This window comes from Acipenser ruthenus, chromosome 21 (genome assembly GCF_902713425.1).
Source record: "Acipenser ruthenus chromosome 21, fAciRut3.2 maternal haplotype, whole genome shotgun sequence".
NCBI lineage: Eukaryota > Metazoa > Chordata > Actinopteri > Acipenseriformes > Acipenseridae > Acipenser > Acipenser ruthenus.
In genome coordinates, this window is record NC_081209.1 from 8009806 (window position 1) to 8025573 (window position 15768).

The 15768-nt window shown below is 40.0% G+C and overlaps 1 protein-coding gene across 4 annotated transcripts in view; it reads left to right on the top strand.

The window, feature by feature from the left end:
* The window catches only part of LOC117428176 (rabphilin-3A-like), an 83343-nt gene extending 75169 nt beyond the window's left edge, over nucleotides 1–8174 (top strand). For all 4 annotated transcript variants that reach the window (XM_058994714.1, XM_058994717.1, XM_058994715.1 and 1 more), the window contains 8 exons: nucleotides 44–118; nucleotides 418–527; nucleotides 1005–1131; nucleotides 1818–1874; nucleotides 2307–2458; nucleotides 2881–2962; nucleotides 3111–3207; nucleotides 3551–8174. In XM_058994714.1, coding sequence (XP_058850697.1) covers nucleotides 44–118; nucleotides 418–527; nucleotides 1005–1131; nucleotides 1818–1874; nucleotides 2307–2458; nucleotides 2881–2962; nucleotides 3111–3207; nucleotides 3551–3681 — 831 coding nt within the window. In that variant the 3' untranslated portion in view covers nucleotides 3682–8174. The remainder of the gene's footprint in view (nucleotides 1–43; nucleotides 119–417; nucleotides 528–1004; nucleotides 1132–1817; nucleotides 1875–2306; nucleotides 2459–2880; nucleotides 2963–3110; nucleotides 3208–3550) is intronic.
* Nucleotides 8175–15768: the final 7594 nt, after the last annotated feature.

Below are 15768 nucleotides of genomic sequence, written 5' to 3' on the forward strand. Positions count from 1 at the left end.
AAACCAAACAATTTCTGACTTTGTATGTGTCTGTGTTCTGTAGGGATTGAAGCCCATGGACTCCAATGGGCTGGCAGACCCCTATGTCAAACTGCACCTGTTACCCGGAGCCAGTAAGGTAAACCCCATCTAAAATCAATAACATTGTACTGGGGCCGGGGTTATGTGGGTGGTACTGGGTGGATGTCATGACATATTCCAGTACAGGACAAATTCTGGCCTTGCTAAATTACTCACTGGCTACCTCTTATTTTAGCTTAGACATTTCTGCTACTTTATTCAGCTCTCTGAAACACGATTTTATTGTAAATAACGGGAGCCTTAAAATTGATATGTTTTAATAAGGATATTGGAAGGTGTTACAGCAGTTGGACTGTATCTACTGCAACCTTATGGCTCATGTCTTGTGTGTTTCAGTCAAACAAGCTGCGCACCAAGACACTGAGAAACACTCGCAATCCCACCTGGAATGAGACTCTGGTTTACCATGGGATCACAGACGAGGACATGCAGAAAAAAACACTGAGGTAAGGAAATGCACACACAAAAAACGTTGCTTGATTTAAAAAAAGGTGCCTCATTTAAAACAGGCACCTTTTTTTTACCCTGTTGTAGGGTAGCGTTGCGGTCAAGGCAAGTGGCAGGAACAGCAGAGGCAGGAGACAGGAGATTTCAGTTAAATAAACAGAAAAAAAATTCAAATGAACGCACCCCAGCTAAGGCTATCTCGGTGCAGGACAGCAAGCACAGCCTGGTGCTCTCAGTCTTTTCTCTAAACTAACCACTGCCAGGAACAAAGGGGCTGGTTCCTCTTTGATATGATGTGTCTGGGCTTAATTGACCATAAGTTAATCAATTAAGACCCAGCCACATTCTGCAAATGGATTTGGGAGGGATGGGATTTTAACCACAGGCCTCAGCCCTGCCACACTTCTGTAGTACAAAGATAAACCAAGCCTAGCTGATGAAAGTGTGTTAAAAGCCTGCTTGCTTTGTGGCTTCAGAATCTCTGTGTGCGACGAGGATAAATTTGGACACAATGAGTTTATTGGAGAGACCAGGATGCCCCTGAAGAAGCTGAAGTTGAACCAGAAGAAGAACTTCAACATCTGTCTGGAGAGAGTCATCCCTGTGAGGCTGTTTTCTTTTTGAATCTATACTTGAATGGCCTGGCTTGCAATAGTAAAGTTGCTTGAAAAGGACCCACTTTTTGACATTTTATCCGTCCACAACCCCAGCACAATAGTTTTGAGGACACATACTCTGTGTCCTGTCACTATAGGAGGAGTGTTAGGGCCCCATTTGACCTCACACTAAGAAGACTCCCATGCACTATTATGCTATGTTTCCATCCGTCAACTGAGCTGATTTGAAAGAGATTTGAAATCAATCCCATTTGTTTCCATGTGTAGTTGAGCAGAATTGAACCGTCTTGAATTGGAACTCTGTCAGACCCCTTTGAAGGACGAAGTGAAACACTGAGCCATATGCAAATGAGGAGGGTGTAAAACCTGGGATTATAGAAAAGAACCCCAATATACAAGATCTTTGAACCCAGGTTATTGGCCTGTTGCAGATTGGATTGTAGACTCTATAAAGAGAAGTGGTGGTAGCCCCGTATTTTCTCATGGTGGTAACGTTGCGTTTTAAGATGCTGGTTTGCACAACCTTGGATCACAAAGTACCTAAACCGTGGCATATGGATTCTGTGCTGTTTAGATGATTACAGGATGGGTCCATTGAGAGCAAGTCTGATAGAGAGGGTCTCAGCAGTCTTCAGCTCTGGAGGCTGACTCTCTCTGTTCTTCTTTCCCCAGATGAAGCGTGGAGGAACAGCCGGCTCTTCACGGGGCATGGCTCTCTATGAGGAAGAGGTAAGCCCAGCCTTATAAGAAACCTAAGCAGGTTAATTGAAACTGCTAAGAGGAAACTAACTAATTTAGAACCTGCTTGGAAAAAAAAACAGGATTGCAATGGAGCTTGAGGGCCAGAATTGAGTACCACTGGTGTACACCTAAGGGAAGGAATTTCATGACACCTTATTTAATTTTATGTGATACCCAAGTGTAAACCAGATGGTAAATGAATCAATGTTGTAGGGCAGATAAAACTGCCCTATCTAGGCAGCCAAGCTGTCTGTCTGACTCCCCTGTTGTAAAGCGTGGACAGTGTAATTGTTTCTGTGCCTGTGTGCAGACACGGTGTAATGATTTTCTTGCTTCACTTTGTTTTCTTGTGTGTAATAGCGTGCCTAGAGCTGTATTCTGGTGTGGGCACGGTGTAATGGTGTGTCTGTGTGCTCCCAGGCTGATCACAGTGGAGAGGTGGAGGAGCGGGGCAGGGTCCTGGTCTCTCTCATGTACAGCACCCAGCTGGGGAGGCTGATTGTGGGCATCGTCCGCTGTGTGCACCTGGCAGCCATGGATGCCAATGGCTACTCGGACCCCTTTGTCAAAATGTACGCTCACTTTTTATTCTGTTATTTTAAAGGCCATAATAAAACAATCAGCAGTAATTCTCATCTCTAAGTAATGATGCTTTCGGCTGAGACTTTGTAGCACTTTAATAGGAACTGGTTGGAAATCTGCACTGTCTGCAAAGGCAGTGTTATACAAAGGAACTGATCTAAGTGACTTATCGCTTGACTGACGTTACTTTATAAAATGCTTAGAGAGGTTAGCCATTCGTTAGTTCGTTGTAAAAAGGGTAGTAGCAAAGATTTATCTGAGTTGCATGATAGTCGAGTCCCAGCTTTTGTATCTCAGATTGCAACTGCAACCGGGACATCTGGGACGGCTGTGTCGCACGTCTTTAAGGACTGGCATGTCAAACACAATGACTGCCACTGGGACTTCTGAACTTTACTCCTGTTTCTTTCAGCTGGCTAAAGCCAGACATGGGGAAGAAGGCCAAAAATAAGACCCAGATTAAGAAGAAGACTTTGAATCCTGAGTTCAATGAGGTAGGAAATTCTTTCCTTTCGCAGTTGGTCAAACTTTCTACCGTGAAATTACGTGGTAAAGTGCAGCTGCCATGTGAGTAGCTGGTCTGACCCGTTAGAGCAGACTGCACCCTCACGTCTTGCATGAAACCTGTTTATTTTTCTGCAGGAGTTTTTCTATGACATCAAACACAGTGACCTGGCTAAGAAGTCTCTCGATATCTCAGTGTGGGATTACGATATTGGCAAATCCAACGATTATATAGGTGAGTACATTCCTTTCACATCTGGGATCCTGGCTTTGAACTTCCCCTAGTCGACACGTATTGTGATTTTACATTTTAATCAGATTTAAACAGAATTACTACCACAGTTCCGGCTAAATCATGAAACAAAACTGGGCTATTTGCGGTCAAAACAAACTGGCATTGGGTGGACTTCATCTACAACAAATTAGCTATGGCATGTGTTCCAGAGTAATCAAGGAACCCAGCTTATAGCAGGTGCATGCCCCAAACCAGAGCAATGCCAATTTCAGGTCCTAATAAAGCAGCTACACAGTATACATGCTTGTTAAGTGTAACCATCTCTCTGTGACTCCCTGTTCAGGAGGCTGCCAGCTGGGCATCACAGCCAAGGGGGAGTACCTGAAGCACTGGTACGAGTGTCTGAAGAACAAGGATAAGAAGATTGAGCGTTGGCACACCCTTGTGAACGCGAACCATGTCTCTAGCGACTAGAGGCTCTGCATGAGCAATGCCACCTCTTTCTCTTGCCATCTCTCCCAACCCTGTGCTCCGTTTTCTACAGCAGTCTTGTCATCCAGCACACCTGCTCCCCTGGAAACGCTTCTGTCCGCTCAAGTCCTTCCCTCCCTTGTAGGCTTCCTCTCTGCTGAACATCAAAGGGGTTTGCTTCCTTCTGTTCTAAATTGATGGTCATTTTATTTGTGTAAATATACATGTTTATATTTCACCGCAGCACCAACAGTACGCTAGTGGCTGGGGTAAAGGGTAGCTGTAATGGAATAGCCGGAAAATGTAAATGGTGTTTAAACGGAGCACCGTGTTTCTAGCAAATTAGGTTTACTTTAAAACATTTGTCTAGTATGCAGTTTCTTTAGTTTTGCTCTGCTATGATTATAGACGGACTGCTAGAGATCATTACTTTTCAGGGCTTTGTAACCACGGAAATCTTTTTTTTTTTCTTTTCTTGGTGCACCCAGTATAAAAACAAAAGTAACTTGTGTCTTCCGACGTAATATTCATATGTTACTCATGTGCTGTATGGGTACAGTTTGCTTTCCTAGCAGTGCTCCAGAACAGATTTGAAAGCTACACTGACGGGAGTGACTGGTTTAGCAGGGAGATGGAATTTCTCAGTGTTCTGTCTCATGTAATATTACTGCTTTGTTTTAAAAGATCTTTGTCTTCCATTTTATGATTTTGATCATTTCTGCAAAAGCATCCAGCAGCTAGATTTACTGTCTTAGATTTCAGCCTGACCTCTAAAGTAGAGAACAGTCCTCTCTCTACGTTTACATGTACGAGGAATCAATCCTCTTGTAATTGATTGTTTTGAATCCGAAATCTATTGGGTTTGGAAGCATCAATGCTTCTGAACCGATGCAGTTAAATCTGCTTAAAACCCCCAACCCGATTCCAGCTCGAAACTGCTTGACATGCAGAATATATAGAGGATTTGGGAATGGATTCCTTGAACAGGTAGTTTGAATCTGATTAGATTGTGCATATACATGAGCTACATGTCTGGGTCACCTTCCCATCAGACCATTTTTAAATCTGTTCAGGATCTCTGTTGAAACTTAGAAACAGTGGTGCAAAACGTTGTTAGTTGCCAAATGTAAAATTTAGCTTAGAGGTGCATAAGTACAGAAGTGTCAGTACAATCACTAGAAACAATATGATATTGAGAAAAACTAAACAAAGTCATTGCTTACATTCAGATTGCAAATGTTTTCACCTCAAGATACCCTTCAGGCTGCATATTTCCCCTGCTGCTATATAAGGGTACCATATTCCGTGGCTTAGTTTGATTATCTCCCTGTAATTATACCTGGCATGTAATGTCCTGTTCAGAAACATTGGCATGGATCTATAGGCCTACGGTCCCATGCTCTTTGGAAAGATGTAACCCATACAGAGGGAGTGTATATTCGTATTGGCACTGTCCTATATCCCACTCAAAATATTTAATTTAGATTTTTTTCTGTTTTTTTTTTTTTTTTTTTTTTTCTTCTGTAAATTGCCAATTTGTAGATAATCCTTAGTCCACAGATTACTGGGCCTTTATATAAAGGGGCTGTTGTATACTTGCCTACAAACAAGTTTATATGACTGCCTTTGCAAAGGTTATCAGTCTAAGAGAGAGCCTGCTGTAGACACAGGCTCTGAGAATGCTTTACTGTCCTGGTGGGGCTTCCTTAGTGCTACTGGATCTGTCAACAAGCAGGTTATACATTCATTCAACTGCCAAAAGTCTTGGTTTAATAAAGTCTTGGTTTAATAATTCATGCTGAATGGCCGATAGCTTAGATTAAACAGTGATCGGGGGTGACGTGAGACCATTGTTTGAACCTGCAGCAAGCATCAGTCTTTCATTATGTAAAGATGTAATCATTATGTTTTAAAAGAAAATACAGTGCTCCCCCTTTATAGGGTGGCCCTTTATACTGTGGAACAGGTCATAAGGCGGTACGGTCATGGCTCCCATTTGTCCCATAATGCCATTACACTAACATTAGTAGTCTCGTTATAAGGCGGAACACAAATAGCTTAACTATGGCTCCCGACTACAGCGTTATAAAGGGGGAGCACTGTAACTAGTTAAGTAGCTTATTGGCACGTTGTTGTTAATTGTTTTGCTTTGCTTTTGGCATTCAGAATCATAAAAGTTAATTCTGCTCTCTGTTATCACTTCAGTGGAATGAGGAGAAGGGCAGTGCCAACACGTGCTCCTAAACCGTGTTCAAATGAGCCAGTCACGGATAGGTAGCATACACCTGATTGTGCATGAAATGTGAATGTCTGACAGTAGTATGCATCATGCTTTGTGCACAGGGTATTCATGTCTTAGACACAGAGTTGCCTGCACATAAGATAGAGCTGAGCTTTTCTTGAGCTTTGGGGTACCCCTCTAGCCAATTACCTGTGAAATCAAGGAAAGCACACATTGTACCATGGAATGACCTCAGTCCTTATATGGCAGTCCACAAGTTTCATTAAAAAACCCTATGCATGAAATGTCTTGTGGACCATAATGTAGGTTACTTATTTTCTCTTTTTTTCCTATGTGATCTTTCTTGACTTGTATCTATCTGCCGCTACCATGATTCCATCATTCTCTCCGTCTCCTTGGATACAGTACCTGGTGGGTGAATGTTCTGAGACTGAGTGCACTGCTTTTTCAACGCCAGTAGTCTGATATTGGTGATGATGATGACTTATCCAATGCAATGTTACAATTTCATGAAGGGGGCCAAGTGTGTTTCAATCAATCAATATTTATTTATCCAGATGAGTCAATGGAGAACAAATTCTCATTTACAATGACAACCTGGCAAGAGGTTCACACCACCACAGCAAACATTACAACAGTATGTGGCGGAATATTTTAAAAGTCAAAGTTAAATAATTCAACAGCAGTCTAAACAGCTTCTACAAGAGTTTTTAATTACATGTTTTCATCAATGTATTATACTCACAAAAACAGACCATAAAAAAGATCTAAAGGTCTAGTTAACTTATGAGATGTATTGTTTTCTGAATCAGGCCATTAGTCTGCTTGCTACTGGGTTGTAAGCTCTGGTTGTAGTACTTGGAGTAAGTTATAAATGTAATACTTAAGCAGTCAGTTCTATTAAAGCAAAGGTCAAACTGTCGTAAAAGCTTTATAACCGCATGTATATTTTAAACTGCATTGATGCCTATTGTATTTTCATTACACAACGTTTTATAGATCAAGCCCATGTGACAGGGATTTAGTCTCAAGTTTCTTTTAAGTGGGGAGCTTTTTACAATTGTTGGCATCTTATCTAAACAAAGTCGATAACATATCTCTGTCCTTACCTGGTTCAATTAGAATGACTTAACTGTGTCCTTGTTAATAAAACAGTACCGCTTCATCTGAATTGGACACCATGTAGGATTCAGAACACCTTTATAAAGGCTACAAAATGCTGTAGAACTACAGCATGCACATATTCCCTCACTTTGAAAATCCACACAACATGCCCATAAGTATTCATGTCACGTTGTCATATCATTTGGTACAAACCAAATGCACTGTATTTAAAAACTCAATAGTTTAGGTGCATGTACTATGTGACTTGTACCCATCATACTTTTACTGCGATTATGGTGATTTAATACAATCATTTTGGGTCATTAAAATACAATAATTACAATGATATGCATGTTATGTCCATTTTCAAAGTGATTCTGAAGGAATCGTTACATAGCCTTTATGAAGGTGTTATGAATGCTACATAGCATCTATTTCAAATAAAGAACTACCAATAAAACCAAGCATGGGTTTTGCAGCTACTAGGTTCAGAAAAACACACTCTTCCAGCCACAACACTATAAGTTGACTTCCTGAGTAAAATAGGACGCCTCCTGAGTCTTGCACTCGGGTTCCTTGCTGCACAAAGCAAAGTAGGTCGCACATTACCTGCTAGACAGACAGGAAACGGGGAAAGAGAACCAAGTTTTGCGTATGAATTTGTCTTGCTAATATCTGCTTGTTTTGACATGACTCCTATAATATGTAATAGGGGAAGTTTGGTGCACTCAGCCTTGGAAAGAGTATTGACCGGTACTACTAAAAGACCCCACCTCATTTTTCTTAAAGTTGCTTTTTAGACGATCAGTCCTCTCTATTATAGTTGTCGAGGGTTTTGATATCTAACTGTTCATGGCATTTCACTAGCATTGTGCGATGCCAAAACACCATTCTCGTTCTATGTAAATAAGTAGCGCATGCACTGTGACACAATCTGGGGATAAAATGCAGACGAACATTTAGGCTAACGTTTGCAATCGAATGAGCATGTAAAAGATTTCAAATAGAACCTTTTGGGTTTACATGAGGAAAACTAAAACAACAGAAGAACCATGTTAATGTAAAACTGGATCTGGAAACAATCCCCTGTGTTCCTATGCATGCACTTAAACTTTGTTCTATCTCCAATATATATATACCACCTTGTGTATTTACTGATGCTTCTCGCTTTCTTTCTTGTTTGATTTTAACAGTATAAAAACTCATAGCCTTATGAAAATGTATAACGGTAGACTCTCACTAAGCAACTCAGCTCTAAACGCCAGGGCACTATCTCCCCATGCTTCAGCTCTAACCACAGGGCCACAGTGTCTCCCAATCCCTCAGTTCTACTCACCAGGGCCCTGTCTCAGTGTCCCTCAATCACTGCATTAACCCTTTGTTATTATAGGGGAGAAGACCTTAACATTTTGTTGAAACAGCAGTAAATGAAGAGTGAATTAGACTAACATGATAGTTTGACCGATAGTTATGATTGTGTTTAATGCAGGTTTTATGGTGGAAAATTACACAAGTAAACTTTCAAAGAGTAGAGTATCTCTCCAGCGATGTCCTGGAGTGCCCTGCCACATGGTGACATGGAAGGAAACTTTGTGATGATCAGGAGAGGCTGGCACTGCGACAGGGGAGCAATGTTGCCCGGCACATTGCCACTGTCGTGAACTTTGCTCTGCAGAGCACTTCGTAAATACAACTCCGCTGGAAACAGTCACTCTTTGCATCCAAGTTCGGGGGCAGTCAGGTGCTGTTTTTGTGCTGGCAAAAGTCTCTTTCATCTAACTGTGGCAAAAGTCTCTTTCATCTAACTGTACCTTGATCAGGTAATCTTTTTTTCCTGGAGTTAAAATTACTGGCACAAAAAGTGAATGTCCCTTACTGTATAATGCAAACAAAACCAGAACTCTAAATGCAGAAAACACTGTAAAAACTCCAGAATCCACAATCACACTATTCCTGGAACTTCTCTGTGCACCAGAAATGCATACAATATGATTAAACACACACTTCTGTGCACATAGGGTGTCCCTCACGTCCCCATAACTGATTCATTCTGGCAAAACAAATGTCATGATTTACAGTATAAATTGGCAAGACTTTGCTAGAGGAATAGCAACCGGGGCTGGTTTATCAGGTGCTTCTGTTTTCAAGACGAATGACCTGTGTCTCAAAAGAGACAAATCTTGTGGGTCATTCTGGACAACAGACTTTGCTGTTAATGTATACCCCTGATGGAAATCAAGTCAAACTGATTCAATAATGGTCCAGTTAGACCAGGGTGTCAAACTTAGTTCCTGGAGGGCCGCAGTGTCTTCTGGCATTCGTTCCACCAGAGCTCGCAGTTACTTAACTGGTCTAATTATTTGAGTAACACTTCTTATCCAGGCCTCAAAAAGTGCATTTTTTAAATCAATGCTAAAATACCTTATTAAATATCTCCAATTGAACAAATAATTAGATCAATTAAGTTAATTGAGAGCTTAAGTTGGAATGATAACCAGAAGACCCTGCGGCACTTTTTAATTGTGTTCAGCTCTTAAACAGTTGCAGAGTTCAAGTTACTTATAAAATGATATATGCAACTGTTAACAGCTGAAAACAATTAAAAAGGTCTGATTAAGCAAATGATCAGTTCAATTAAGGGTCTAGTTAAGTAATTGAGAGCTCAGTTGGAATGAAAACCAGCAGACACAGTGGGGACTGGTTTGAGAACCACTGCGCTAGGGTGTGAGCCATGAGGACACATTATAAAAATGTCTCAAGACTAGAAGGAGACAGGTAAGAAGGGGATGAATGGTATAGATAACCCATACTCGATTACTAATTGAGCAGAGATAACAAGACTCAAGGGCACAAATGGACACTGACTGGTGTAAAAGTAAGTTCAGATAAGACGGTCAAGTAGGAATCAATTTTCTTTTTTGTAAAATCAATGGATTCATTTACCAGGTCAATTTATAACAACTTAAAAACTGAGAGCCGTCATCTTCTATGTCAGTTGCTTTTCCTAATAGAAATTCCAGGAGCCCAGTTATTGGACTTAATAAAGCACCTACAACTGGTGGATAACAGTCTTCAATCATCAAAGGGATTTATTTTTCTCTTTTTTTTTCTACACAATTTTAAATTCCCCAAATCAAATGACGCCTCACCACTCAGGAGAACTGAAGAGAAAGGAGCGCTGTCTGTTCCTGTTGTGATTTGTTTTCAAAAAAGAACAGGGGACTTGATTGAAGTCTATACAATCTTAAACGAGTTGACAAGGTTAACCGTAACCAATAGTAGGAGACTATTCTTTACACAGAGAGTCATGAGCGTATTGAATGGGGTAATTAGCCATTCTGTTGATACCGAATCATTAGGATCTTAAGACCAGGCATGGCAAACATTTTTAAGATTGTTCATACATTTTTCTTTGGTTCTTTTGAACCGCTAACCTAAGCAATGTTACCAAACTGCAGAACCCTGGAGACAAGGCCCAGTCTGGGAAGTCTGCCTGGACTCATCTTGTGCATCCAGTAGTGATCCTGGAAGCACAAAGAGGTGACCTAGCTCAGCTGATTTTCCTCCCTAACACTGCAGGAGCGCAAAGGGCAATGCTGCCCTTACCTGTGGGACCCCAGACAAGATCAGGCAACTTGTCCAAATGGGATTTGAACTACACTTGCATGCCTCACCCTGCACTCTAACCAGCAGTGCTGCTACTAGCTGATCCACTGGGAAGCCACCTTACCTTTCACTGCTATTGCAGTAAAGTAATCAAGCTCTTATCAGGTTGTTATCTGGTCCCGACAAGCTGGAGGTGTTTGTTGGGGCTATCTCATTGATATGACGCCACACTTTCTGTAGAAATATTGGACAACAGGGCAAGGGGTTTCAAACTCCAATATGCAGCGGCCATGTGAACAGTACTTCGTTAGGATGACTATTGTTGGACGGGGCCATCTGTCTTGTGTTTATTGTGTATTTCACTCTCATTGGACAACCCCGAACAGCCAATTCTTTAGTAACCTTTGGACCAAACTAGTCGTAGCCTCAGGTGACATTAAAATGAGCTGGAAAGTGGACTGGAAACGTGGAGCGTGAATCAATACAACTATAGCCAATATAACCCCCCCAACATGTTAGCAAAGCCACGCAATAGCATGTGTGGTGTAACATTTTTATATGTAAAGTCATCCTGTTTTGGTCTGAAATCAAAGATATGGTACTCACAAAATACTGTGCAATTTTCGCTCATTTGACTTGATAAAATGATGACATCTTTTACATTTGACCTGTGGAGCTACTACAAATGATATCAATGTTCCTTGTGTTTACAAACAATCTCCTTTCATGAATGTTCTCTTATCAGTTGCCACAACCACGTCCACACCTTATTAATCACTGACACTGCTGAGTCAGGCTTTTCCTTCCCAGTGGCTGCCTTGAAAGGAGCTTTGAAGGTTTTGAGGTTTAGGAGGAGGGGAAGCACACAGCACATCACTCTCCTAACCAGTAACCTTTAAATATAACCCAGTTAAGGTTCTTGCGTTATTTTCATCTGTAACACAGCCTTTGGAATATTAATTTTCCAAAACAAAAGGAACAGGGAATAGCAGGTTGAAATGGTTGAAATATATCTGAACCGCTGTATTCATTGCAAGCCAGAGCCAGAAAGTTCAGAAAGATTGTCCACATTCTCATAGATAAAGGGAAGCTCATGACTACTGCATTGTGCAAAACATGGTGGGGTTGACCGTACTTTGTTGCAATAGGGGTATAGTTTTCACTGTGATTCCCATCCGTGCTGTCATTTGAATTGAGCAGGTCTCGGGACTCCTTATACTTAGGGTTACAATAGAAGGAACCATGTCACTTTTTGGATGACATGAAAAAATGGCTGAACATTTCTAAAACTAAACACTGAAAAGGGATCAGTAAATACTGATTAACAAAGACTATTGGAAAGAAAAATCACAAAGCTTTTACTTAACAATAAGAGGAGTGGTAACCTCCTCACCCTAGCAACCATGCAAACAGGAACACAAACACTGATACTGGAATATAGAGCTGCTGGAAGGATTTCAATCCGTTCAGAAAGGGCCCCCCACATTCAACTGGAGTCAGAGCACTTGCACATCTTTCTCGCATTAAAAATCAACTTGACCAGGTGCTGATGAATTTCCACGGGAATTCCTCAAGTTACAGGACAATGAATGACCAGTGTAATGATAGGCGACATATCGCAATCATTTATAATTATATTGAAGCACGGCACTGGAACCAATGTGCATGGGTTATAAGGATAAGGGACACGTTATTGGTGGAACAAGGTGAAAAAGGTTGCCGCGTGGTTGTGTTGTAATGCGTAACCTGTTATACTAGTCTGAATATATATCACCCTGGATGTAATAATAAACTGTGCGATAAACTTCAATAAAGCCTCCTGAGAATCTGTATTATCAGATACAGTTGTTGATGTTACAGAAACACTACAACCAGAAAGCCAGTTTGTTAAAGTTGGAGATAGTGTTTGGGGAGGATCTTAGTCCATCATATCATTAAAAAGAGACACATTAGATCAAAGATGTTTCGTGGTCATGTAACACTGACCTCACATGGCCAGTAGTGTGCAGCTCTAACAGGATTGCTCAGGATTTGAACAATGAACAGCAGCCCTACATATACAGTACAATAGTAAACACATAACAAGTATTAATAGTGAAAGCATTGTAAAGCACTAATATGGTAAATCCTGGTAAGAACCACAGTAAAACTTGCGAAAGCAACGGTTTTTGCCATAACATTTAATGTGTTGCCTGTTTAATAACCTATTATGAATGTTCACTACAATTCACTACTGAGGTTGCTGCGTACAGCTGTAATGTCCCTTTTCAGCCACTGTGCCTTCAGAAAAGGCTCCTAAAATCTGAATTTCTGAAGTGTGATTTTGTATAGAGATTTTCCATTTACTAACTCATGATTGGCACAGTTTCAAATTATAAGGAAACTAGCTGTCATTTATAAAATCCACCCAATAACATCTCAAGGTAACTTCAGCTCTGAAGCCATGAATTCAGTACTGTACAACAGCTTTCCTAAACAATCACAGCTTGTTGGCAATTCCTATATCTTCCATTCAAATATTCCCAGTTGTGGGTCAACTGCAGGTTAATATGAAAGCTGAAAGGCAGCTGTAAGATAAACATGGCTTGATAAAAGCTTACTACATAAAACCATTTTCAAACCAGCTGTCTGCTATGAATCACTTCTTCATGAAAGGCAAAGGGACAAAGGGGTGAAACATCACAACGCCATTCATGTTTTTTAAACAAATAACATTCAAATCTTGACACTGTCAGACTATTAAATATAGTCGCTATTTCCTTCTGTTTTCAGTGGTGCCAGTTTGACCAAAACATTTGTCGCAATGATCACAACTGTAATGTATTTGTAATTAAGAACAGTGTCTAAAGCACTGCTACCTGTATAGCTCCTAGTTTAAATATGCATGCTTTTGTCCCATGCTGGTACAGTTCCTTGGAAAGGTGCCTGAACACCAAGGTAGTTCCCACTAAGGTAGGAAACTATGGATGGTGTACAATGCTGCTCCTTGGTAAAGGGAGATTTAGAGAAAAGTTATTAATTGATTAATCACACCTGTGGGCTTTGAGCGATTAAAAAATTATTGATTAATAATAAAAAAAATATTAATCTTGTCTATCTGAAAGAAGTGCATTGAATAAAAAGAAACAGTGCACAAACATAAGTACTTCTACGGACCTTGGCAAAAGAGCAGCTGGAAGGTATCCCCAATATTCCAAAATATCTCAGAATGAAGAGAAAAAGACTGCGGCTTGCAATGTGCTCATCAGTGCTTTCCTTTCACGGCAGTACTACAACTTTATTATGTCATCTTAGTCGCAGGTAAGATGATTTTTCTTTGTATTCAATGTGTTTCTTTCAAACGGTTTCAGAAAACTAACAGATATATCGTACTTTTTCTTCATCTAACTGAACTAAAATAGCACTCAATAAATTACATTTCTCTTCAGCTAACCTAAAGAAAATAGCACTCAGTAAGTTACCTTTGTTAGTCTGTTAGACTTGAAAGCTTACACCACAAACAGCAGTTACAAAAGTTCATATTTGAAATGACTCACTTTGGGTAACTTCTAGTTACACTTATGCAAATATTTTTACAGTCACATTACATGGAAGTAAATATACGTATCTTAAACATTAGCTGGTATAATGAAACCGTTACCGTAAATAGCATTATGTTAATATTTTGCATTACTTGTAATTGTTTTTCAATACAATTTCATATTATTAGCAAACAGGTGTGATTAATCAATTAATCGTTCGTAGATCGAATGATGAATCAATCAATAGAAAATGTCAAGATTAAAACCCTACTATAAAATAATAAAGACTTTCAATATATATATATATATATATATATATATATATATATATATATATATATATATATATATATATATACTATTATTTAAAATAAAGTTTTTAGGAATTATAGTATTTTCAAGCAGCTTCAATAGATCAGGACATTCCCCCACAACACACAGATTTGAATAATGAATATTTTATTGGATTATGTGATGTACAGAAATGAATAACTGCCTCAAACCCGCTTGGTTTGAGGGTCCATCACCTGGCTGCTGGATGAGGCATCAGACCCCCATAACAGAGAGTACCAAGGGGGGGAGCTACAAGGGTGGAGCTGGGGAGGCGGAGGAATGCAAATTAATCAAACACAATTGAAGGGTCAGTTACCAGTCTATTTATGAAGCTGTGATAGGCCAGCATTGGATGACGTAATGTGTGTAGGGGGCAGTCCTTCCCCATGAACCTTAGTGTATAAACTTCAAACCATCAAAATGAAAAGTATCATCTTGTACATAGAACACACTGCACCATTCTAAATGTAAAAAATACCTCTGTATGTTTAGTAGTAGTTCTTGATTACATGTTTAGTTTTTGTGATTCATATTTTATGCACTGCAGGGTGTCTCTTAATATAACAGAAAAAAATTCCACTACACTACTTTCAAATTCTGGATTTCAAACGCTGGAGGAATATGCATAAATCAACAGCAGGCTGTGAACCGTTTTAACTGGGCTGTACCATTACCATGGAAATACGGGTGCCGGCACACAGTCCCTTCTGTTCCTTCGCCTATATAAAACATTGCTTGTAACATGAGCGTGGAGGTATTCACAAACGACAGGAAATGTGAGGAATGCTGGAAGTTGTCAGTGCTTGTTTTACAGAAACACATGTCTGTGCGAGTTGACAAAAAAAATTGATTTTAAAAGTGAGGGCTGGTTAAAATCTCAAATAGGAATGTGTCATTATATGAGGTAAAGGGATGAGGTACAGAGGATGGACAAACCAATAGAAACACTGTATTGACTTGACGTGAGCTGCCAGGACTGCACTGATGGGATTAGCCTGTAATGGAACTTTCTGAAGGACCACCAGTCCACAATGATCACCCCATCCTTATACAAAGAGCAGGGGCTGTAACATAGTATACCACAGTATAATGGGGCTTCCATTACCCTTGTGTGAAAGCGGGGTCCAGTTTATGGTACATTTTATATAATGCTGTTTCAGATCCTCCATGGTCACAGCTAGATTATTTTGCTTGTTGGAATCAGTTTGCCCCTTGTTCAGATACATCATTTATTCTGATCTTAACCTGTAACATAATCTTTTTTACAATCTTGTCTTTGTTTCA